The sequence below is a fragment of the Vigna angularis genome, chromosome 5, assembly GCF_016808095.1.
Source record: "Vigna angularis cultivar LongXiaoDou No.4 chromosome 5, ASM1680809v1, whole genome shotgun sequence".
In the NCBI taxonomy this organism is placed as follows: domain Eukaryota; kingdom Viridiplantae; phylum Streptophyta; class Magnoliopsida; order Fabales; family Fabaceae; genus Vigna; species Vigna angularis.
This window is the reverse complement of record NC_068974.1, coordinates 40488531-40511237: the sequence shown is the minus strand read 5'-3', so window position 1 is coordinate 40511237 and position 22707 is coordinate 40488531. Positions and strand designations below refer to the sequence as shown.

General features: G+C 33.0%; 3 protein-coding genes across 10 annotated transcripts in view; all 3 read left to right on the top strand.

The window, feature by feature from the left end:
* The window catches only part of LOC108340791 (choline/ethanolaminephosphotransferase 1), a 34790-nt gene that overhangs the window by 11660 nt on the left and 423 nt on the right, over positions 1-22707 (top strand). Inside the window, exons 1-18 of one of the 6 annotated variants that reach the window (XM_017578373.2) lie at positions 11700-11949; positions 13344-13527; positions 13944-13953; positions 14050-14100; positions 14316-14393; positions 14988-15063; positions 15155-15177; positions 15260-15360; positions 16189-16283; positions 16383-16451; positions 17975-18044; positions 18683-18746; positions 18820-18860; positions 18974-19058; positions 20191-20253; positions 21464-21522; positions 21620-21672; positions 22522-22594. In XM_017578373.2, coding sequence (XP_017433862.1) covers positions 13391-13527; positions 13944-13953; positions 14050-14100; positions 14316-14393; positions 14988-15063; positions 15155-15177; positions 15260-15360; positions 16189-16283; positions 16383-16451; positions 17975-18044; positions 18683-18746; positions 18820-18860; positions 18974-19058; positions 20191-20253; positions 21464-21522; positions 21620-21672; positions 22522-22594 — 1148 coding nt within the window. In that variant the 5' untranslated portion in view covers positions 11700-11949; positions 13344-13390. Of the gene's footprint in view, positions 1-11698; positions 11950-13335; positions 13528-13943; positions 13954-14048; positions 14101-14315; positions 14394-14987; positions 15064-15154; positions 15178-15259; positions 15361-16188; positions 16284-16382; positions 16452-17974; positions 18045-18682; positions 18747-18819; positions 18861-18973; positions 19059-20190; positions 20254-21463; positions 21523-21619; positions 21673-22521; positions 22595-22707 lie in introns of those variants that run through there. The other 5 variants (XM_017578371.2, XM_017578372.2, XM_052877727.1 and 2 more) reach the window with 5 other exon arrangements.
* Positions 636-2744, top strand: LOC108339676 (F-box protein At5g07670). Its single transcript, XM_017576863.2, has 2 exons — positions 636-1951; positions 2352-2744. The coding sequence occupies exons 1-2, from the start codon at positions 759-761 to the stop codon at positions 2620-2622; spliced, it is 1464 nt and encodes a 487-aa protein (XP_017432352.1). The 5' UTR covers positions 636-758; the 3' UTR covers positions 2623-2744.
* Positions 3900-10667, top strand: LOC108338949 (uncharacterized). 3 transcript variants are annotated; one of them, XM_017576035.2, is made up of 16 exons: positions 3900-4215; positions 4299-4382; positions 4539-4612; positions 4751-4784; positions 5216-5274; positions 6163-6277; positions 6505-6542; positions 6897-6994; positions 7118-7173; positions 7745-7994; positions 8094-8206; positions 8674-8730; positions 9243-9308; positions 9630-9704; positions 10158-10244; positions 10387-10667. In XM_017576035.2, exons 1-15 carry the CDS (start codon positions 4078-4080, stop codon positions 10209-10211), a joined length of 1311 nt encoding a protein of 436 aa, XP_017431524.1. In that variant the 5' UTR covers positions 3900-4077; the 3' UTR covers positions 10212-10244; positions 10387-10667. The 3 variants fall into 3 exon arrangements, with proteins under 3 accessions (XP_017431524.1, XP_017431525.1, XP_017431523.1); XM_017576036.2 differs by having other exon boundaries at positions 10354-10667; XM_017576034.2 differs by having other exon boundaries at positions 3902-4215; positions 10398-10667.

Sequence of the window (22707 nt, the reverse complement as noted above, 5' to 3'; positions counted from 1 at the left end):
AGTGATTTGAAGCTAGGACCACTTAATGATGTGGTTAAATCATTGAATCAATGCATCACTTATTGAACCGATATGAAAACAGTTAAAATGCTTTTATATTAAGTATATATAAATCATATATAAAATTGCATATAAATGTTTTTTATTAGAAAACGTATAGTAAAATTCATATTGTTGAGCGAGGGAGTCAATCAGATTCATAATATGATGTTTAAAACAATAAATTCTATAGATTTTACTAGCAATTTTAATAACCTAAATATTTTGCAGCTTTCATGCATATGTTTCTTCCATAATTTTATTTTTTATACGAAATATCTATATCTTCATCACTGATTAATTTCTGCAAAAAATGTTATTGGTTAGTTTAAAGTGTTAGGTATTACTCGACGTTTTTATTTAAGCTTATCATAAAATTTTGATCTTGAAGTTAGATGTACATTTTCTTAATCTTTGACATTAAATCAATAAAAAATAAATAATTTGTTTTATTATTATTAAAAATAGCACGGTTAATAAAAACAAGAAGCTGAAATGTAACAAAGAGTGTAAGATGTGGTTAATGTTGAAGAAGTAACAGTTAATTGTAAACTGAAGAAGGCCTTATTCTGTGACCCATTCAATTGAATCCCAATTTTAAATGCCGTTAGAAGAAGACAAAAAGTAGCACTCTTCTCTTCACTTTACACATTTTCATTCCTTCTTTCATATTCACGCAACCACAACATCTCCGTTACCGTTGTGATCAACCCAGAACGATGTCGTTTCGGTCGGAGAATCAGAACCCAAACCCTACAACTCCCACTCCGCCATTGAAGAAGCGTTGGTCAGACTTATGGACCAAATCCAAACCCATAAACCAAATGGTCATGGCAATGAAGCTTCGCTCTCTCTCTCCTCGCCGCGCAGCCAAAGCCAACGCCACTCTCTCTCCTTTCCCCGCCGTCGCCATCGCCGACAGAACCCTTCTGCTCTCCGACCAGATTCTCCTCAAAATCCTCGCACTCGTCTCCGACTCACCCGCTCAGCGAAACTCCAATTCTCTTGTCTGCAAGCGCTGGCTCAATCTCCAAGGCCGTCTTCTCCGCTCCCTCATAATCTCCGACTGGAACTTCCTCCTCTCCGGCAGGCTCATCCACCGCTTCCCCAATCTCAACCACGTCGACTTGCTCTCCGCCGCCTTCATTTCACCTCGCAATTCCGCCATTCTCCTCAGCCACCGCGTCCTCTCCGTGCACCTTCATTCTGACCTCGCCCCCAATTGGTGCTTCTGTGAGGAAAACATGCTACCCGTCGAAGTCATCGACAACGGACTCGCCACCCTCGCCGCCGGCTGTCCAAACTTGCGCCGCCTCCACGTCATCGGCGCTAGCCAGATGGGGCTGCTGAGCGTCGCGGAGGAGTGTCCCACTCTGCAGGAACTCGAACTGCAGTGCTGCAGCGACAACGTTCTGCGCGGGATTGCGGCCTGTGCGAATCTTCAGATTCTGAAGCTCGTTGGGCATGTTGATGGGCTCTACAGTTCGGTGGTTTCTGATATCGGGTTGACAATTCTGGCGCAAGGGTGCAAGAGGCTGGTGAGGTTGGAGCTTGGTGGGTGCGAAGGAAGTTTTGATGGGATTAAGGCCATTGGGAAGTGTTGTTTAATGTTGGAGGAGTTGACGTTTTCTGATCATAAGATGGATGATGGATGGCTTGCTGCCATCCCGTTTTGTGAGAATTTAAAGACTTTGAGGTTTCAGTCTTGTAAGAGGATTGATCCCAATCCTGGAATGGAGGAGTATTTGGGTTCTTGCTCTGCTCTTGAAAGGTTGCATTTGCAGAAATGTCAGCTTCGGGATAAGAAGGGCGTTTCGGCTCTGTTTTCTGTGTGCAGGGCTGTCAGGGAGATTGTTCTTCAGGACTGTTGGGGATTGGATAATAGCATCTTCTCTTTTGCAATGATGTGCAGGTAATGGACATCTTCTCTTCTACATATAACTTACCAGAGATGAAAATGAGTTGGAGATGTACATGTAATTTGTAATTCTTCCTTCTCCTGTTTTCGCATACAATGCATATTGGATTTGAACTCTCATGTGTTTCAAACAGGGCATCTTGGTTTTGTGACATGCAAATGACTTTTGGATTCAATGTTATTGGAGTGGTTCTGTTCTGCTGTGTCATCGTGGAATGTTCTTTCCACTCCTTCAATTCTGGATTTTTACTAACATATATGAAAACTCATTTTGAAACTAATAGAAACTGAACCTATAACTTATTTGAAATCACAGTTCTGTTTTCCTACATATTGCTTTGCTGTTGTTATTGCTTGGGATTTACGTATGAACTGATAGTTGTTTTGTTTTCAGGCGGGTAAAGTTGTTTTACTTGGAAGGATGCTCATTACTAACGACAGAAGGTTTGGAGCATGTAATTCATTCATGGAAGGAGCTTCAGAGCCTTAGAGTAGTGTCATGTAAGAATATAAAGGAGTGTGAGATCTCTACTGCGCTGGCAACCCTGTTTACCAGTCTCAAGGAGTTGAGATGGAGCCCTGATACCAAATCACTTCTTCAATCCAGTGTTACAGGGATAACCATGGCAAAAAAAGGTGGTAAATTTTTCAAAAGGGCACGATAACTGAATCTTGAATCTAGGTCATTATATTAGAATCATATTATTTTCACTAACACTAGTGAAAATTGTACCAAATTATGTGTATTCACTTTTATAACGGTTAACTTAGATGTTGACAGGGCAAATTTGTTCCTTTCTTTGTTGTTTTCCACCATTCCAAGGAAGAAAGGGTGTAATGTAGTAATAATAATTAATAACGTTTTTTCTTTCTCTTTGACCATGGTACCGTTATCTGTGGGCCTTGGCACTAAATCCCGTTAAACATTTTTCTTAGGATTGTTAATATGTCAATGTCGTGGAACAGTTAAAGCTGTTAATGAATGTAGTTTAGTTTGGAGGTCTTTATTTCTTCATACGATTTTCTGCACAGCCCAGCTGGTCCAAGTACAATTCATTACATCATAATGCACAGACAAATGCTGTTGTTCTTTTTTTCTTAAAAAATAACTCATAAATCTTAGTAGAGAAATTAATACAGAATTTTTCGACTTTTAGTGTTAAAAATTATGTACTGGATAGAAATTGTTCATACCCATTAGTTTCTTGCAAGCACAGTGAACCCAGCCCACGATAACAAATGAAACCATCAATTCGATCAATTGGCTTTTGGCAGGATGGCTTAATACCAATTTTGTTTTCCTAGTTTTTATTAGTTGAGTTCAAAGTATTCTTCTTATTTTTTAGTTGTTGTGATCTCGTATTTTATAAAAATGGTTTAAGTTGATATTTTTGCTTACGATTTAAAAAACGCAAATTAGTTTCATTTAAAAAATTGTCACGTTAATTGATCTGAACTTGGACACAATTCTGAACAACTTTTTTAATACTAGTAATAAAAGCGACTAAGTTGAACTAGTTTTATAAAACATGAGACTAGTCAAGAATTTGAACATAACTAAAAAATCTAGAGATAAAAATAGATATTAAATCTAGTATTATACAAATATTTTTTTAAAAATTATTTGAATATATATACATAAATATCATTATCAATAATTTGTATTTAATTAATCTTTTAATTCAAATGGAGGTATTAAATTAGTTAGGCTAACATGAGATGTGTTCATTAGTCCAAAAACAATTTAATCTCAACTACACTAAAATTAAAACACTTTTGATGAATACACGTGGCACGACAGGGACTAGGGTGTTAACAGCTGAAGATAAAGAGAACTCCACAAAATTAAGATATTGATTTAGAAATGTTTTAAAGTATTCTTAGAGCAATATCATGAAACATTTTGATTTTGTTGTGATATCACACTACTGTTTTTTTTTTCTTAAATTTTTAAAAAAATAAGTATTTTTTGTCCCTTTAAGATAAATATGTTTATTATTAAAGAAAAACATAGTTAATTTAATTTAATATTTTGATTCGATTGTGAAAGTGTAAGACAGGAGAAAAAGTTGATTGCTTTGGAAGCGAAACCTTGATATCGATCTTTGTAGTGTGTATCGATGAAGAAGGAGAAAGAAAAGGAAGTGGTTGTGGGTTCACCTGCGAGTGGCGAAGACGTCGACGATAAGCAACGGCCTGCCTTTCCCTCCGCCAGATTCTCTACCCGCAACGCTTCCTCCAAATACGATTTCGTCAAGGTCTCGCTCTCAATTTCACCATCTTTCTCTCTTTTCCTTTCTCTTCCTTTCTTTATTTCAATCTTTATTTTGCTCACATTTAGGTCAAGGTGTGGTTGGGTGATAATGCGGATCACTACTACGTTCTCTCCAGATTTTTGCTCAGCAGGATGCTTACGGTTACCAAGGTATCCGATCACCACTGTTTCTCTTTCATTCATTCATTTATTTATGTTTCTTTTTGTTTAAGTTACTTTAGGGATTGTTTGGATATGTTCTGTTTTGATTTCTATGAATTGGAGTTGAGTTTGCCAAATAGTTTATTACTAGCTTATTTATTTCAGATTCCAAACCATGTAGCTATCAAAATTGCCCTCGAGCTGAAGAAGCTGCTCATAGACAACAGCCTTCTAGATGTGTATGCTGTTTCGTATCCCTTACTTTCCCATTTTTCAGCTGTTGTTTTTTTATATTTTTGTTCCTTTTTTTTTCTCTCCGCCTGAATTTTGATGGAATTAGTTTTTTTGAAAAACAATTCACTGTTTCTTTGCTGCAGCTCTCAATCTGATTTGGAGGTTAACCTATTTAAGGTATTGATAAACTTTCATCTTTCAGTTTTCATGTTTCAATTGAACTCATGTCAATATTAGAATTTTGTGGACAGGACAATTACTATTTGAAGAGTAAAGTGGTGTACATATTTTTCATGACACCTGGTTTCTATTTCCCTGGATCTTTTCACTTTAGATATTTATTTATACAGGAAAGTTGTATAAAAAAAATGTTGTCGACTGATTCATTGGACATGTCTGTCCAGATACAAATATCATCGGAATTGTTTGTTAAATGGTTTTGAATTTTGAAATCAAGTGGAGCTGAAATTTCTTAGTACTGTCTCTTAATAGGAGGAAGTTGAATATTTTTGTTGGGATGAAGTAACCATGGCTGAAATTCCTCACATTTTAAAAACTGAGAATCATTTAATATATAGATACGTACTAAAAAGGTTCTATGTGTGCAGCTTATGGAGCGGCGGGGATATGGAGATGAGTACATCAATCGCTACAAGATGATGACTAGGTAAGTATGCATTCTTTCTGTTGGAAACAATTGTTGTTCTTCCAAAACACGTGGTTGTCAATGTCTTGTCCTTATTTTCTAAAAAGGACCAAATTTTCCATTGGTAAAAGATTATGGCTAGATTGGAATTTATTGAATATAGTGGAAATTCGGTATAGGAGTAATTCCTCCTTGTGTAGAAAATACACATGTGACTAACAATATCTAACAGAATTCAGTCTTGTTGTCAATTCCATGTGGGTGTATATATTTTTGCATAGACACTTCATCTTTGTATATGTAATATGTATAGTGTGTATACAAGGAAGGTTGTCAAACTCTCAAGTTAACTCTTAGCCCTTATGAGTTTATGTTTTAAGATAGGAAAAATGAGTCAACTCGCTATCAAACTCTTTCTGAGTAAATTTGGCTAAACACATGGTGAAATCATGTAAACTCTTAGAGTCTAGAAGTGAGTCAACGAGTTTGAAAAAACAGTATAGTTTTTGCCAGACTTTTACCCAACAATGACAATATTTTATCGGACTCATTATTTGAAGAAATTAACTCATTTTTTAATTGTTTTTAAAAAATTTTGTACATTTTTCAATATTAATATATCACCTATCGTATCTTATTATTTTCAAAATAAATGTATCGACGTATCAGATATAGTATCCATGCATCATAGCTGAATATTATCAAATTAGCATCTATTTATACAAATGTATATATACATAAATTTTGTCTATGTGCATGCACTTATTTCTTGCCTTTTGTAATGAGGAATTGGAAAAAAATTCATATTCATGTTTTCTTGAGATAGAAAAAGAAACTACTTTAGGGGGTTATGTTTTATAGTAATATTGAGTTGTCTTTTCCAATTTCCTGCTTTCCCCATTTATCCAGATTTCACCACCAAAGAGTTCCATTAGTAATCCTTGTCTGTGGAACTGCTTGTGTTGGGAAGTCTACTATGGCCACTCAGCTTGCACAGAGGCTAAACTTACCAAATGTATTACAGGTAGGCTTTGAATGTCTCCAATATAACTGCATCTTTGTTTAATATAAAAATGAGGGCTTTCAGTTTGGTGCTAGTTAAAGAAAGTATCTCCAATTCAGTTTATCTAGCTAACCAGATTGGACTCTTTTTTCCTTGTTAACTGGCACCTAATGGGACCCTATATTTTACTGTGCTTATTTAAGATTATATGCAATTAATTTTGACATTTTTCTTGTTGACTTTGATAGACAGATATGGTGTATGAATTGTTGCGCACATCAACAGAGTATGTCTGCAACTTCTTTATTTTTACCTAACTTGACTAATATTTTTGCTTTGATTGAAAGTTCTGTTTGTCTGAACTCTTACTTATTCAAGTATTTTTATAAGGGATTATACTAAGGCTACTTTTGGCCTAAAATTATTTGCTTTTGAAATCAAGTTCTTGGATATGCACAACATAATGTTTATTATTGCTCAACATGACCCATGTCTCTTGATATAAAGGGCCAACTAACCAAGTCAAACACAACAGAAATTGAGAAATCTTACTTGACAATATTTTCATTTCTTTGCTTGACAGTTCTCTGACTGAAGTAATTAATACTCGTATACAAAATCTGAATATGTTTTTTTGCAGTGCACCATTGGCATCAAATCCTGTATGGGCTAGAGAATTTGGTTCGCCAGAGGAGTTAATAACTGAGTTTTGCAGAGAATGCAGGGTTGTTCGCAAAGGTCTTCTTAGTTGTTTTTAGCTAGATATATCTGTCGTTATAAATTGAATATGGTTTTCAAGTAATGATACAAATATTTTATACTTGATTGCTTTCATGCTTTAAGTTGGCATTTGGTTTCTAGGTTTGGCCGGTGATCTGAAGAAGGCAATGAAAGATGGGAAACCAATTATAATTGAGGTATGTATAGACATGTGTTTAGTGGCAGGTTCCATGTACATCCCTGTTTAACATCCTTGCAACTTTTTTAGATTGGTCAATCCATATTTGATTAGTGTACTTCCTAAAATACTAACCATGAGTAGATAATCACGTATCTATTGACGATCAATTCCAATAATCCTTACCTTACAAACCAAGTTTACAAGATTAAGTTAGGCCTAACCCACTTTACAAGATGGTGTCAAACCTATTCTAGATCATTAAAATGGTCACTCGATAATAGCGTTGGATGCGAGTTTCATATCAATTAAAGATAATGTCAGAATATAGTATGTGAATGGGGGGCAAATGTTACCTCAAGTAATACTATTTTGTCTTTTATCAACAAAAACAAAAATCACCATTTGAAGATACCAAGAGGAAATCAAATATTGTAAAGTTAAATGATAATTTCAGTTGTAACTTTGGTTTCACATAAATGTCCAATTAATTAATTTTTTAATAATTTGATATTCGTTTTTTTTTTTTTGGTTAAAATATTTGTCTGGGTGTGTGTTCAATTTGTTTATTTATATTTTCATTATGACAGGGAATGCATTTGGATCCTAGCATTTATTTAGTGGACGATGACAATAAGTCACCTTCTGGTGTACATTCAGAAAACAAAGAGATAAATCCAGTCGTTGTGACTTTGGATGATAATGCTACCATACAATTAAAAGATATACATGTGGGTAGCAGTGATGAGACTAATGAAGGAGTATCTGCTGATCAGATTGAAGCAGTATCAAATTCTATAACATCCATGGGTCTTTCTGTAAGTATCCCTGGGCAAAAAGGTTAGTCTCTTTTATTTGCCATATTATAGTACTGATTATTAGTTTCTTACTAGGAGATAAGGCATAATATGGATGATGAACATTTTCTTTTTCACGCAGTTGCTTCTCTTAGGGAACTGGAGACTGACAAAACTACCATTAGTAAGAAGAAATCAGGCCCCAAACCAATAATTGTGCCTATTGTGTTGAAGATGGCTGAATTTGATCACAAGGTTTTGTCCATTTTTCCATTACTTTTATGCAAGTAGCAATTATACACCAAGTGCTTTTTTATTTTCACTTGTTGCATGGACTTTGGGGATTTATTTTGGTTATCCAACCAAGGTTACAGGTCCATTGTGTTCTCTAGGATGTTCATATAGTGCATGGGGACTTAAACATAATAAATGAAAATAATAATAATAATAAAAATCATGATGATGATGATGATAATAATAATATTATTTTAGGTGTTGATGCATGGATTTACTGCAACTGTAATATTGGCACAAAAAAGACAACGATAAATGCGATCCAAAATGTTGTTGTGATTGTTGCGATTAGTTTTGTGCCAATAGTAGAAGGGTATGTTGAATTTTTTGCAAACTACATAGGTCAAGTGCACAACTCTTTATAAAATTCCATCGTATACTTTAAAACGTCATATCACTCGAAGATATTTGTGTTACCTTTTTTTCAGGCATTACTTGAGGAATGGATCTCCAGCAGAACATTTTATGACAAATGTCCAGATCTGGTATAGCAACTTCTACACCTAAAACCCCATTCCCTGTTCTTGGTATTTTACTTTTGGATACTATATATTTCCTGTGTTTTGAGTTTCAAGGGAATCTACTTTGTTATAATGATAGGTGTGTAAGAAATTATATAAGCGTAATGAAGCCAAAGAAATGATCTTGTAAAACAAGTCAACAAAGGCCTGTACGGTGATTGTGGACAAACCACTTCTAATGATCATATCATATAGAGGAGTTAAAGAACCTCTCATTCATGTAGAAAACTTTGTTAAGAAAGGCATCTATAACAATTAATTGAAGAATCCTAGCTTTCAGTGTGTTTATCAAGAGGAGAATGACTGGAAATAAGTAAATGAACAAGTGTTAGGTTATTTACAAAAGGATTCTGAGCTATCAACAGAAGCATAAAATTTGAGGGCATTGAGTAACAGTTTATGATCCAAGATTTCTTTCTATATCATGTAGATTCTTGTAGATTGAGAATAATCTGAATTTTGTTGTTCATTTACAGGATAATGAGAAACTTATGGCCAACTTGAAAACCATGCAGGATTATCTATGCTCGTTCACATCACAGGTATGTTCAAAAGTATACTGTGATATTATTCATTACTGGAAATGTAAGTGGAAAATCCTTCTTTCCAGTATATTGACAGTTGTTTTATTTGATGATAACCATGACACTTACCATTTTTCCAATTCAAATTGTTCTATATTTACTTGCTCTGTAGTTCTTTTCCCAATGTTTCCATTTATGAAGTCTTAACTAATGAACGGGAAACTGAAGATACAAAATTTTATTCATTAATCCTGCCATTTTCTTTAAGTTACATAACTTTAATTTACATCTGTATCATCTGTGATTATTTTCTTAAAATCTTGCCATTTGATGTTACAGGGGTTGACTGTGGTCAACGTATCGGCAACAACATTTCCTCAAACATTGGATTGGTTGCATGGTTACCTTCTTCAGGTAAAAAAAATTATCAGATGCGACATTCGGATTTTGGTTAATCTTGGAGTATATTTATACTCTAGTCAATAATACTCAATATCGGTTTATGATTGACGAAGAAGTTTATTAGAAAAGAGAAAAGGAATCCGGAGAAAGAGGATCATATCCTCCTGAATCAACTTTATTCCTTAATCCCTTTACATTTGTCTCGTGAACATATTTTGGTGTAAAAAAACCTGTATACATTCTTGTATGATGATGGTAGCATGTACGGACTAAAAAGCTAGTGACTTTAGTTACTATTCCCCACTGAAAATGCATAGCATTTTTTCTTAGTAATATCTATCACAAATTGGAGTTACCCAATTACAGGTTTTATAATTTTTTACATGTTTCTTAAAGCCTTTTGTTAGCATCATAAGATCGATCCTATATTCCTGTACTTCTGAAATGACTTAAAATTTCTTTCAGTGCATCGAGCAAGGTATCAATGAAAATGGTACAACACAAGTAGCTGCAGCATAATCCATGTATAATGATCGCTTCCAATTTTGACAGGTATGAAGTTACGACTGTTAAATTTAACTTTTTGTTTGTCTTCTCTAAAGTATTTGCACAATTAGAGAGTCATTGATCTAATGGTCAATGGTTTGAATTTTTGGGGTAGGCATGTATTAATTACTTCACCAATTACTGAAAGATGCTTTGTAGATTCAACTGCACGTTGTGAATTGGATGCTGTGGAGAATAACTTTGAAATGAAAAGGGAATCAGGGACATTTTCAAGCTCATCGCCATTACGGTCTTTGCGATATCTGATTTTTCGAGATCATGGCATGGAAAGTTCATAAATCGACGTAATTTTCATTATCAATATTTGCTACCAAATTAATTGTACGATCACGTGTTGTAAAGATGAATTTCATGGTTCCTTTGCTTTGAGATGAAATTGCGTTTAGGGCTGCCTGAGCATTCTCTGAATCCTTTTATGTGGTATTTGATTTCATATAATGGTTTTCCCTTTTCAAATTATTTATCAGAAAAATTCTGATGGAGAAAGTCTGTTAGAGAATGTTTCCTACTGATTTGATTTTATTAGGCCGCATGTTTACTTTATCCTTTTAGTACTTCTTTATACCCATTAACATGTCTGAAGGTATCAAGTCCTTTATTATAAACTAGTGAAAACATAATTATCATAAGAAAAAATTACTAAAGTAAAAAAGACAAAGAAAACAGTTATGGTAATAGTTACAACGATAAATTTAAAATTTTAAGAAAATTCAATGCAACCTTCAAAAATCTAAGCAAAAAATATATGTATATGATGATTACCACGTGCAACTTTTCATTTTAGAGTTAAATATAATTTTAGTTTTTAACGGGGACACAAAATTATAATTCATTCTTATTCAAAACTTTAATATATTTTAATTTTCAAATTTTAAAAATAAACATATATAAATTTTTAACTCAATTAAATTAAATATGTTTATGTATCTAACACATATTAACTCTACCTATTAAGAAATTTGTATAGTATTTCCTTTTCACCTTAAAATAAACAATTCTTAATGCACTTTATCTTATTTATTTTGAGTGTTTTTTTTAGTTTCTCATGAAGGTATTTTTAAAATATGTTTTTTTGGAGATATTAGTTAAGCTTAAGTATAATTCCCTCTTAGGTGGAAATATGATGGACTTTTAATATTCTCATAAAGGTTTTAGATTTTAAGCAATTAAAAATAAAAAAAGTAACAATAGAATTAAAATGTACCTTCCCATTAGAATATAACTTTCCCAAACTATGGCATAAAAATAAAAGGTAAAATTAGAATCATGAAAAGAGGATATAACTTTTCGAAAATTAAAAAGAAATACTGAAATGTGTCTTTAATAACTTTCTCACAAACCAATAAATATTTCCACTTTTATATTTGATTCCATGAAAGTTGAAACAATAATTCAATTGAAAGAATAATTTATAAATAATATAAAATCATATTACCTTCCTTTCTTAAAAGATGCAAAACAATAAAACTCTCTTCCTCTACACAGTGACACTTTCCTTCCTTCCTAAACGCTGCAGCACAACAAGCGAGACGCGATCGAGCGGCAAGCGAACGGCGGGGTGGCGAGCGACGACCTAACGACGGCGCGTCGAGCGGCAAGTGAACAAAAACGCAGCAAGGAGACGCGACCTCACGGTGATTAAGCTAAGAACGAACACACAAGCGGATGCAAAAGTGAAATCCTAAATTTGGTGAGTTTTCTTCAGTTTCTCACACCAAACGATTATGGTGGCTGCTGTTTTGGGGATATACTTCGAACTCGCCAACTCGGTACCAAACTCGCCAGTTTAAGCGAGATCACCGAGTTTACACTAAAAGCGAGTTTGCCTACGAGTTAACTCGAAAGCTATGAGTGAAAACGTAAACTTGTACGAGTTAACAAGTTAACTCACGAGTTTGAGGACCATAGCTGTGATGTAACTATGAACATTTTACTTTGTTTTTTTTTTTTTGAGAAAGTTGGGTGGCTTGTTTACATCATGCAAATTCGTTCTTGAGAGTATTCCTTTTGGTGGGTATTTTTTTCTTTGAAGTTAATAGGTTTATGCCTTTGAAAGAAAAGAGGGTTTTGAGCTGAAAGAGTCCAATTATGTTTCTACCAGTGAGCTCAATTTTGTATTAATTTGTCTTTGCAATGTATTCTTTCAGCTTTCAGTTCCATATTTTTGTGTCCAATCGTTTTTCATAGACAAGGACTCTTGCTCTGATTTGTTTGCGTACTATGTTAATGAAGCCTGGCAGAAACCTTCAATTCAGTAATTTATATTTTATAAGTTGTCTTTATTGTTTTCGATATTGACTGTTTGATGTACAGCGCTGGTTGATTTGAAGTTTTATCTTAAAAGAGAAATTCAATTACTTTATCAAAATAATAAAATTGAAATATAAGATATTCTAATTACTTTATCCAAACATAAGGTAACGTGAGACAGTAAGAAGTGTTAAAATGTACATGCTGTATCAGATAATGGACTAGGAAATGAAGACAAACAGTTAACAGAAAAATATCTGACCATATTTGTATTCATTTTTCAAAATACATTAGCTAATGAAGCATACCTTCGTGGTCAAAACAACTATTACAATATTCACTTTACATAATTGTAAGCTGGTTACTGCTAAGTGCCCTTAAGGAATGCCTTATGTGCTAGCCTGAATAAATAATACGAAACTTGGTTTCTAACATGATTACTTATTATAGTTTAAGCGCTTTGTTTCAAATACGGCTGCTAAGTACTGTTTAATTTTTAGCTTTTATTTTTCTTCTTTGATGGAATTTTACATGTATTTTTCGTATTTTTCCATTTTCATAATTTTATTTAACGGGTTTGTTTCTTTGACCTACTTAGATAAATTTTGTTTTTCATTTAGACATCTCTTAGAACATCTATTATTTCAGTGTAAAATACTTTTATTAATCTGGCTTTTTCTTGTCAGTTAATCATTTTGCATTTGGGATTTCCTTTCAAATTTGTTCAAGTTGATTTTTGTATCTTCAAATTCAATCTTTTGTCAATTTTCAAATGGGCATCTTGCAGATTCCTATATTTATTTGGTCTAATTGTTCTTTTTCAAAGTTTAGCAGGTTGTGCTAAGGCTTAGTATATCCTTGAAGCTTATATCGGAGAGAAAATGGGTTATATTGGGTCTCACGGTGTCGCAGCTTTGCACAAATATAAGTATAGTGGAGTAGATCATTCCTACGTGGCCAAATATGTACTGCAACCCTTTTGGACACGCTTTGTTAATTTTTTCCCCCTATGGATGCCGTGAGTACTCTTATCATTTGAATGAAACAAAGTTATTGTTTTATGTTGACTTGTTTATCTGTTTATATATAAACATCTCTTTAATTCAAGAAGGATAAATCAGATTATGAACTTCATTTGAGCAGATTGAGTGTTTTTATTAAAGTAATGGAACTTTTCTTATAAATATTTATTATAATAATAGTTTTTTAGGGTTACTGTAGCTGGATAATATCATAGTCAGTTCACCTCCTGATTGAAATATATGTTTGAAATTTCTGGCTATAGTACATATGCACTGTTATTGATAAGAATATCATTTACTCTTTGGCAAAAAGGTAGCTATTTTAATTTTAGCTTTTGACTTTTGAATATTCTGACTCATACCTTTTTGTTTTATTTATCATGATATATTGGCATTCTTCAAATCTTCGCAGCCCAAACATGGTACACCTTTGCCTCCTTTCTTATAGTAGCGTCACCTGTTGGTTCTCTTAAGCATTTAAATTGGTGCTAATAAATCTATAAATTTCTTGATTGCAGATAACTCTTATGGGATTCATGTTCTTATTAGTGTCTGCATTGCTTGGTTATGTAAGTGGAACTTGAGTCCATTGTTCTTCCTACTTCCAAAATTAAAGTCATATTAAGCATATTTAAGATTGTTGGTTACTTTTATGCATTATTGATACTTTCTTTTGTGGAACTGTTCTTTACATGGTCAAGGTAGGCAATTTTGATATAGCGGTTGTATTGAAACAGTGAATTCCTAGATACATTGTATATAAATTTATTTATTTATTTTTCAGATATACTCTCCACATTTGGACTCAGCTCCTCCAAGATGGGTTCATTTTGCCCATGGACTACTTCTGTTTTTATACCAGGTAGGATAAAATACTTGTGGTGCAGTACTTGCCAAGTTCTCACTCTCTTTGACTTTGGTTTCAATCTTTATTTTGGGTAGCCCTGTTTTGCTGCCTTGATGGCAACCAAGCGAGATAAATTTTACTTATGTGGTAATCAGTTGCCTTGAATTGTGATCTCATTTGATGTGCATAATATTTGTCCTCTGCTAGTTTCTTGAATCTTGATTATAATGGTGTTGTTTGCACGAGTCTAAATGATGTATGAACCTAGTGCTCTAATGGCTGAATTGAAGCATCTTATATTATGATTGTGATATTATTTAAAAAATTTATCCTTGGATGTTTACATCTGACTTTCTGTTTCATATTGCAGTTAAATTTCCCAAAAAGGCAATCAACATTGGAACTCTTTGTTTTTAATGTTTTCCACATTGCCTTTCTTATTATATATATCTTACTATGTGTAGTTGTTCCATGATCAGTTTATGTCACGACAGCTAAGCAATATTCATATGGTTTATCTGTGGAAGATTTTTACTACATGACCAAGTTTCCATTATTTGATACTTAATTTATTGTTTTCTTATATGTTTGTGTATCTGGCTGCTCTAGACATTTGATGCTGTTGATGGGAAGCAAGCTAGACGAACAAATTCCTCAAGCCCATTGGGGGAGCTCTTTGATCATGGTGATTTTCTTGCTCGTGTTTTTTACTTGATTGTTTTTTATTATGCTTACCTTTTTGTTATTAATGAAGAAATTTTCAACTTTATTTGCAGGGTGTGATGCACTTGCTTGTACGGTATGCCTCTTTTAACTTTGGCTATTATTTCTAAGTGATTGGAAGAGATTAAAGGCTGTCATATATGACAACTTGTTTTCAGTTTGAATCATTGGCTTTTGGGAGCACAGCCATGTGTGGAAGAAGTACTTTCTGGTGGTGGTTAATATCTGCAATTACATTTTATGGTGCAACCTGGGAGCAGTAAGTTATCATGTTCAATTAATATATGGATGATATGTTATTGCTAAATTTTGCAATGTCCTGTTTGTATTCTTGTATTGTAATAAAATGTTTCTTATTCTTAAGCTGGCATCTTCCCTTGTGTAAAATCACAAATATAGAATTTTGGTGTGATTATATATTTTAAGGTTTATTATGTTTTTAGTCCTTGAAATTTCATGCAAAATTGAATTTCGTTCTTATCCTGAACTTTATATAACTTTCATTTCCATACTTTATTAATGAATGGATGAAGTCTCTGTCAGCCAAGGATGTTGAACATTTATTGACGTGGTAAATGATGTTGCACAGTGGATTAAAGTTGTAGGTCCATGTGGCTGTTTTAGTGTTGACATGCGTTAGCATTTTGGGTGCCTCCATAACCACCACCTCTGGGTCCACCATCACCAAGCTCATCAACTCCAAGCCTGCCACTGTAACCCCCACCAGCCTCATCACTTATCCACTGCCTTCCATCCTAATCCCCATCTCTAGGTCTACTATCTCTAAGCTATGAGGGGGCACTATGTCAACACTAAAACAGCCACGTGGAACTACAAGTTTAATCCATTGTGCAATGCTGTTTACCACATCTCCAAATATTTAACATTGTTGGTTGACGAAGACTTTATCCACTGATTAGTAAAGTATGAGGTTGAAATTGAAAGTGGTACGAAGTTTTAGACAGGAACAAAATTCAATTTCGCTGGAACTAAAAATATATTTAACTCTATATTTTAATACCATATTTACATATGCTATTAGACGCCTAGGAATATTGATTTCTTCTAAATGTTGTTTTGGATGCAGCTATTTCACCAACACACTTATACTGCCTGTTATAAATGGGCCTACAGAGGGTCTGATGATAATATACATCTGTCACTTTTTCACTGCTATCGTGGGTATGGACTTTTGTTATGTTTATACACACAACTACTAAATTTGATAAGAATCCTGTGTTTGCTGTTGTTTTTATTATTATTTATTATTTTATTATATAGGTGCTGAGTGGTGGGCTCAGCCATTTGGAAATTCTTTGCCATTTTTAAGTTGGCTTCCTTATCTCGAGGGTAAGACGTCCTTCATTATATAGTCTATATTGCTATTTGTTGTAGTTGTTATACCTTTTTCCAGGTTTCATACATAACATATAAAATGTAATTTTTGGAATTTGGACAAAACTGTTTGTACATTTGATTGACTTTTACATGAAACAATTTTAGATTTACTGCAATGTGGCCTCATTTTCAATCAAACTTTTAATTCTGCATGTTCATCTTTACCATATGGCAAGATGTCTTTGTCAGCTCAGATGCTTGCTTGTGTTATATGAGCTCGGATTTGGGTAAATACCCGTAAAGAACATATTTTCCTGAGTGCATAAATCATTTGCATTCGCCTAACTGGACTCTTTAAATTTGCCACATTTAGTTTCAGCCTTTTAGTTGAAGTCTTCATTTCGCATTAACTCTTTTGGGCATCTTTCTTTTTCTTGAGTAGTTATATTTATGAACTAAGATCATATGGTGAATATATTGACAGATATGATGCACTGATACTTTACTTTGCATCATGTATATGTATTCGACACTTATCCATATCTATGTCCTCTATTCTTGGATACTTATCAATTAAGTATGCAATCTATGAAACATGTATGCTCGCACGATGAATTTATAATTTTTTGTTCAGATTAAGTACTGTGATTTTACTTTGGATCCACACAATTGCAATTACATATTTATTATGATTGAAGAATTCCTATACATTTTTAAATATGTATGTTGCATATTGTATCTTATTATTTTCAAAATAAATGTATCATCATATTGAATATGCATCTATAATGAGTCTAGGGACACTTCAAAGAAGAAAAATAAAATGGTTCAAAGATTTTATAGGATGGTCGTAGACTATTAAAAATAATATTTAGTTTATAGTTTTAATTTCTTAAAGTGAGATGATGACACTTGTAGTGTCATAATTTAGTTGATGGCATATTTAGGTCATATAAATGCACTCTTCTTCTCTTCTTACCTATGGAAAGGGGGGAAATATTCATGTTACCTTTCAGTTTTTTAACTATAGATTTTATGTATTTTAGAGCAGTTTAGCTCTTCTTATCAGATATCCGTGTATCACAAATCAATTACATTGGGTGCATCTCTGTTTTTTAGTTTTCATATTCAGTTGATATGTTTTTATTACTACGAAAAAATTAGTTACTTGTTTTCACTTTGTTTTCTACTTTCAGGGAATTGCTAAGGAAATGGTGAAAACAAAATCTTGTTTCCCCATCTCCTCTACAAATTCTTAGAAACAAGAAACAAATTGAACTTAAAGTGGACTTTCTTTATTAATACAAGCATGTAAAGTGAAAATGACACAAGAAGCTAGCCAAACACAATCATATCTATTCATTTTTGCATACTTGTCTAACAAAAATGAAGTTAAGGTTGTTTGGTTCAAATAACATAAAGTGGGTTCCATTTGCTTGTCCTGTATAGTTCATTGTAATAAAGATTGTTGGTGTATTTATAATCGTTGTTTTGGATAAGTAACTTGATTTTTATTTTTCTTTTCTGCATTTCAGGAATTCCAACATTCAAAGCTGTTTTGTTTTTAATGATAGCTTTTGGTGTTACACCGACGGTTACATGCAAGTATGTATAGCTAAAATTATTAATGTTCAAAAATCTTTAGCATGTGCAATACCCCCTTCTCCTTGGCTCAAAATTTGTTCAATGTTTCCAACTCTTATATCACATTTTCATTTATGTTGAACTATATACCATTTGGTTGTTATTTTGTTACTAGTTATTTTCGGCATTGATGATTGAGTGAAACTGAGATCAAGGTTGTTTGAATATAGAAAATAACTTCCTATATTGTTGCACAAGTATGTTCAAACATTAATGGAAGTGGTTGCACAAGATCTTCTGAGCAGAGATGAGGCTTTAAAGCAACTTAAATACCATTTATAGAAATAGGGCGAAGTGCTTTGTGTCACAATATTAATCTATTATACTATTATTTAGAGTCTATTCGTTTTTTACTTCCTTAAACCCTATAATCTCAAGACGTGTAGTATTATGACATTCTTCTTTCCTGTTATGTTCATTTGGTGTTATTTTAGAGTATGCAGAATTCAATACCTTAAATCATCCAGAATCTGATAATAGTTAGCCTACAGATATCTGCGTATGTGATATTAGGTTAAGTACAGAATGATCCTTGTATTTCTGTAGGCTGTTTTACTTAGCTTATTTGGTAGTCAACATTATTTTATTGTTACATGCAGTGTTACCAATGTTTATAAGGTTGTGAAGGCAAGGAATGGAAGCATGCCACTTGCACTGGCAATGGTAATATATTTTTTACATATTATGATATTCTTATAAATCTGGATGCTTTATTAATGTATTTGTTCTTGAGCAGCTTTACCCATTTATTGTACTTGTGGGAGGAGTTCTTATGTGGTATAAACTCAACTCAAGATGCGTAAAATTTTTACTCAGTTTGTTTAAACGATATGCACATTATTTCCATTATTCTTTACTTCTTATAAGCACTTGGGTGATTTTTGGTGCAGGGATTATTTGTCACCATCGGACATCATGGGTAGATATCCACATTTAGTTGTTATTGGGACAGGACTTACTTTTGGATACCTTGTGGTATGGCAATTGTGTTTAAATTTGAAAAGTCGTTGCCTTTTCTTGTTTTCTTTTCAATTTTTATAGCGGCATTCAGGTTTTTTTATGCCCTGTCTGGAAGGTCATTATAATATACTCTTCCAAATATACTTGACTCCACTGCAAATAATTTTGACCGTCTACCCAGTAGGGACCCACCACATTTGAAATATCATTATAATACATTCCGATATATGTTACAATATAGAGAGAGAACTCGGTTTGTTATTGAGCACCCTACTTTCAATGTCATAGCCAGCAACAAAATCATTTTTCAAAGAACAGGTGTTATTTAGGTCATCATAAACTTCTTAGCGGAGCTATAAAACATATAATTTTCTCTTATCCACTAGTGAATTTTCATTATCGCAAACCACAAAATTAGGTTCATTTGACCATGATTCTCCGCCATGGAGGTGATCTAATCCTTACCCTCCTTCTAGAATCCTCAGAATGTATTGACTCCACTACAAATAATTTCATCCATCAAACCAATAGGAACCCACCACATTTGGAAGATCATTATGGCCCACAGGAGTAAATATCACCTCAACTGTTGAGAAAAACAAATACTTTCTGTCTCACCAGTTTTCAAGGGTGGCGGTGGCGGGTGGTGGCAATGGTGGAAGTAGAGCCCTCATGGCCAGGAACTTTGATACCAACCTGAATAACGGAATGATAAAAGAAATATTTTATTAGTTACAATCATAATAATGACATTCTTAGCTCCTATAACAATCACATTCTCTTAAAAAAGGAAATAAAATGTGCTGAAATGAATGTGTAGATTCTAGGGATATGTTTTCTAATAACAATCACATTCTCTTAAAAAAGGAAATAAAATGTCCTGAAATGAATGTGTAGATTCTAGCGATATGCTTACTAATTACTAAGAGATATTAGGATATTTTATCCCAAACCCTATTTGCAACACAAATCATGAATTTGAAAAAAATATATTCTTAGTAATAAGCACAAGTTCATCTTCTTGCAGTCTGTTTTAGAACCTTTTATATATATATATATATATATATATATATATATTGCTGCTAGCTTCCTTTTATATACAACTCCATGTATTGTTGGTCTTTATGAAGGAAGCTTAATTTTACAGGGGAGGATGATTTTGGCTCATTTATGTGACGAACCTAAGGGTCTAAAAACTGGCATGTGCATGGTATGTTTTTGCGTAAATGTTCCATACTGAATTACTTTATTAAGATGCTTGACTTTATTGTTATCCTCATTATAAAACTATGAAAACACGATGATGATACGGTTCAAAAGTTGCCAACTCTTTCAGTAAACTTCACTTTCATATATTTTTTACTATAGCTATAAAACTCAGATAGTACGAGTCTCAATCTCTTAAGATTCTTGATATCCTTTAGGTTAAGAGCATTATTGTTCCAATAGAGTCTGGATTATTGGGAAGTTGTATCATTGAATGATTAACATTAGCCTATATATGCCTCCTTTGTGGACGCAAAACACCTTTGCAGCAACCCCTCTGTACTCTTTTTCAGTATTCAGTGTATAATTTTTCTCTTCGAAGAAAAACCTTGGTATTTCAATCTTGACTTGAAAACAAGAGTTGTAATAAATTAACATGGAGGTATCCCTGGGGGTAACATATGCGTGTTAATGGTGTTTGCTTTAATGATAGAATGTTTAGTATGCGTGATGGCTAGGGATATGTTCGGAGTTTTTTTTTTTTCACATACACTCTTCAATAGTAGTATGTAAATGTTTATAATGTTCAAATTAGTGGGATTTGTTGATGATCATCTTGAGGGTCTTAAAGGAAGGGAAACAGTCATTGCTTGCCTCCAAAACCTTTTCTAATAATTGGAATGATATTTTACTTGTGGCATTAGAGTAATTTTAGTTTCTACACGTCAAATATCAATTCATAACAATGCCCTCTTATTCAATGAAAATCTTTATTTTTCAAGTTTCAAATTTGTTACTCAGTCATTAATCTTGATCTATTAACTTAACCAATTAAGCTGAAGCTCAACGGCTGTAGAAAACCCAATCCGTTGATAACCGGAAAACTTCAACATCAAACATGTCAGTGATATTTTCTTTGAAGCATTTAAGAATAAAATTCGAATAAGAATCCTTCATACGATAAAAGTTTTTAACTCACGCATTTTTTGGAGGAAAATTTCTGGATTGAATTTTCATATAATAATTTTTCAGATTATCGAGCATGTATTTAGTGGTATAACAACATTAATATTGTTGTTTAAAGATAAATATTATTGTTGTTTAAAGACAAAAAACATGGCAGAAAACACTTAGATGATTCCTTTTCAGTGATTGATTGTTATTGTTTTTATTGCACTAAGATAATTGGTATAAGCATTATTTTTTTTGTTCAGTCCCTCGTGTATCTCCCATTGGCCATTGCTAATGTTCTTGCATCAAGGCTGAATGACGGGTATGAACTGATTTTTCATTCTAACTTTCGTTAGTTGATGCTTTTCATGTTCGTTTGCTTCTTATTCTAAAACTCATTTATATGTATATCTTTGAAGGGTTCCTTTATTAGATGAGAGACTAGTTCTTCTTGGTTACTGTGCATTTTCAGGTACAACTGCCTTCTCATTTTTCTTAGTAGTTGGGAAAGTTAATGGGTAGTTATATATTGACAATTCTCATTTTTATTAGGCGTTAGGACTGTTAATTAGTAGTCATATATTGACATCTAAGTAGTTGTGCCTATACAACTCACAAGAAACTCGTTATTTCTCTCTTTTTTCATGTCATCTATCTATCTCTTCACTTCTCTCTGTTTCTCTTTCTAGGTATAGATTAGCATGTGAGTGTTCAATAATTACTTTCTAAAGAAAAATATTCTTTAAAAAGAGAAAGAAACAGGTACAGTAGAAAAAAGGATAAACATCGTCTCCTCAAGGAAACACAAAGGCTCAATAACCTGAACATAGAAGACCACCATAAATTGGCTAAGTAGACTTTATCATAACCTAACTACTTTGGTTGTCTTTGAACATATTTTATTTATTTTATACAATATTAACGATAAAAATTATTTCTAAAAAAATAATTTCACCAAAATCCTCAGATACAATGCAAAAATACATTTTGAAATTATCAAAAAGAGTTGACACCACAAATATGTAGCATACACTATTGTTTGACTATTATGCTTTTTGTATCAAATGTTTATTTATGATTATTTATGGCTTGTATTGTTTTTCTTGTAACATAAAGAAGCTCATCTTACTAAGAATTACTATTAAGTATTAACAAAGTATTACGATCATGAAAAATTGATACATCGGCATTGCTGTGCTGTACTTGAGTTAAATTTTGTTTAGGCTAACATTTGAGGTTGAGTAAATACATAATTTCTTTATACTAGCCCTATGACTCTATTTTGTTTTACTCAAGGATTATTCTGTTTCTATGAACACAGTGGCACTTTACTTGCATTTTGCCACATCAGTCATCCATGAAATTACCAATGCCCTGGGAATATATTGTTTCAGGTAAAATTACCAATCATTATGTTAGTATGCATGTAGAATTTGGCATTTGTTGCTCCCTTTAAATCATTTCCATTTTATGAAGTCTGATTTATTGTTAATTCATATAAAAGAAA

What these genes read in the sequence shown, in the direction of transcription:
- LOC108338949 (XM_017576035.2), top strand. Translation starts at nt 4,078, where the DNA reads ATGAAGAAGGAGAAAGAAAAGGAAGTGGTTGTGGGTTCACCTGCGAGT. An exon ending in CCAAATACGATTTCGTCAAG is followed by an intron (nt 4,216 to 4,298) that starts GTCTCGCTCTCA and finishes GCTCACATTTAG; the next exon opens with GTCAAGGTGTGGTTGGGTGA. An exon ending in TATGCTCGTTCACATCACAG is followed by an intron (nt 9,309 to 9,629) that starts GTATGTTCAAAA and finishes TTGATGTTACAG; the next exon opens with GGGTTGACTGTGGTCAACGT.
- LOC108339676 (XM_017576863.2), top strand. Translation starts at nt 759, where the DNA reads ATGTCGTTTCGGTCGGAGAATCAGAACCCAAACCCTACAACTCCCACT. An exon ending in TCTTTTGCAATGATGTGCAG is followed by an intron (nt 1,952 to 2,351) that starts GTAATGGACATC and finishes TTTTGTTTTCAG; the next exon opens with GCGGGTAAAGTTGTTTTACT.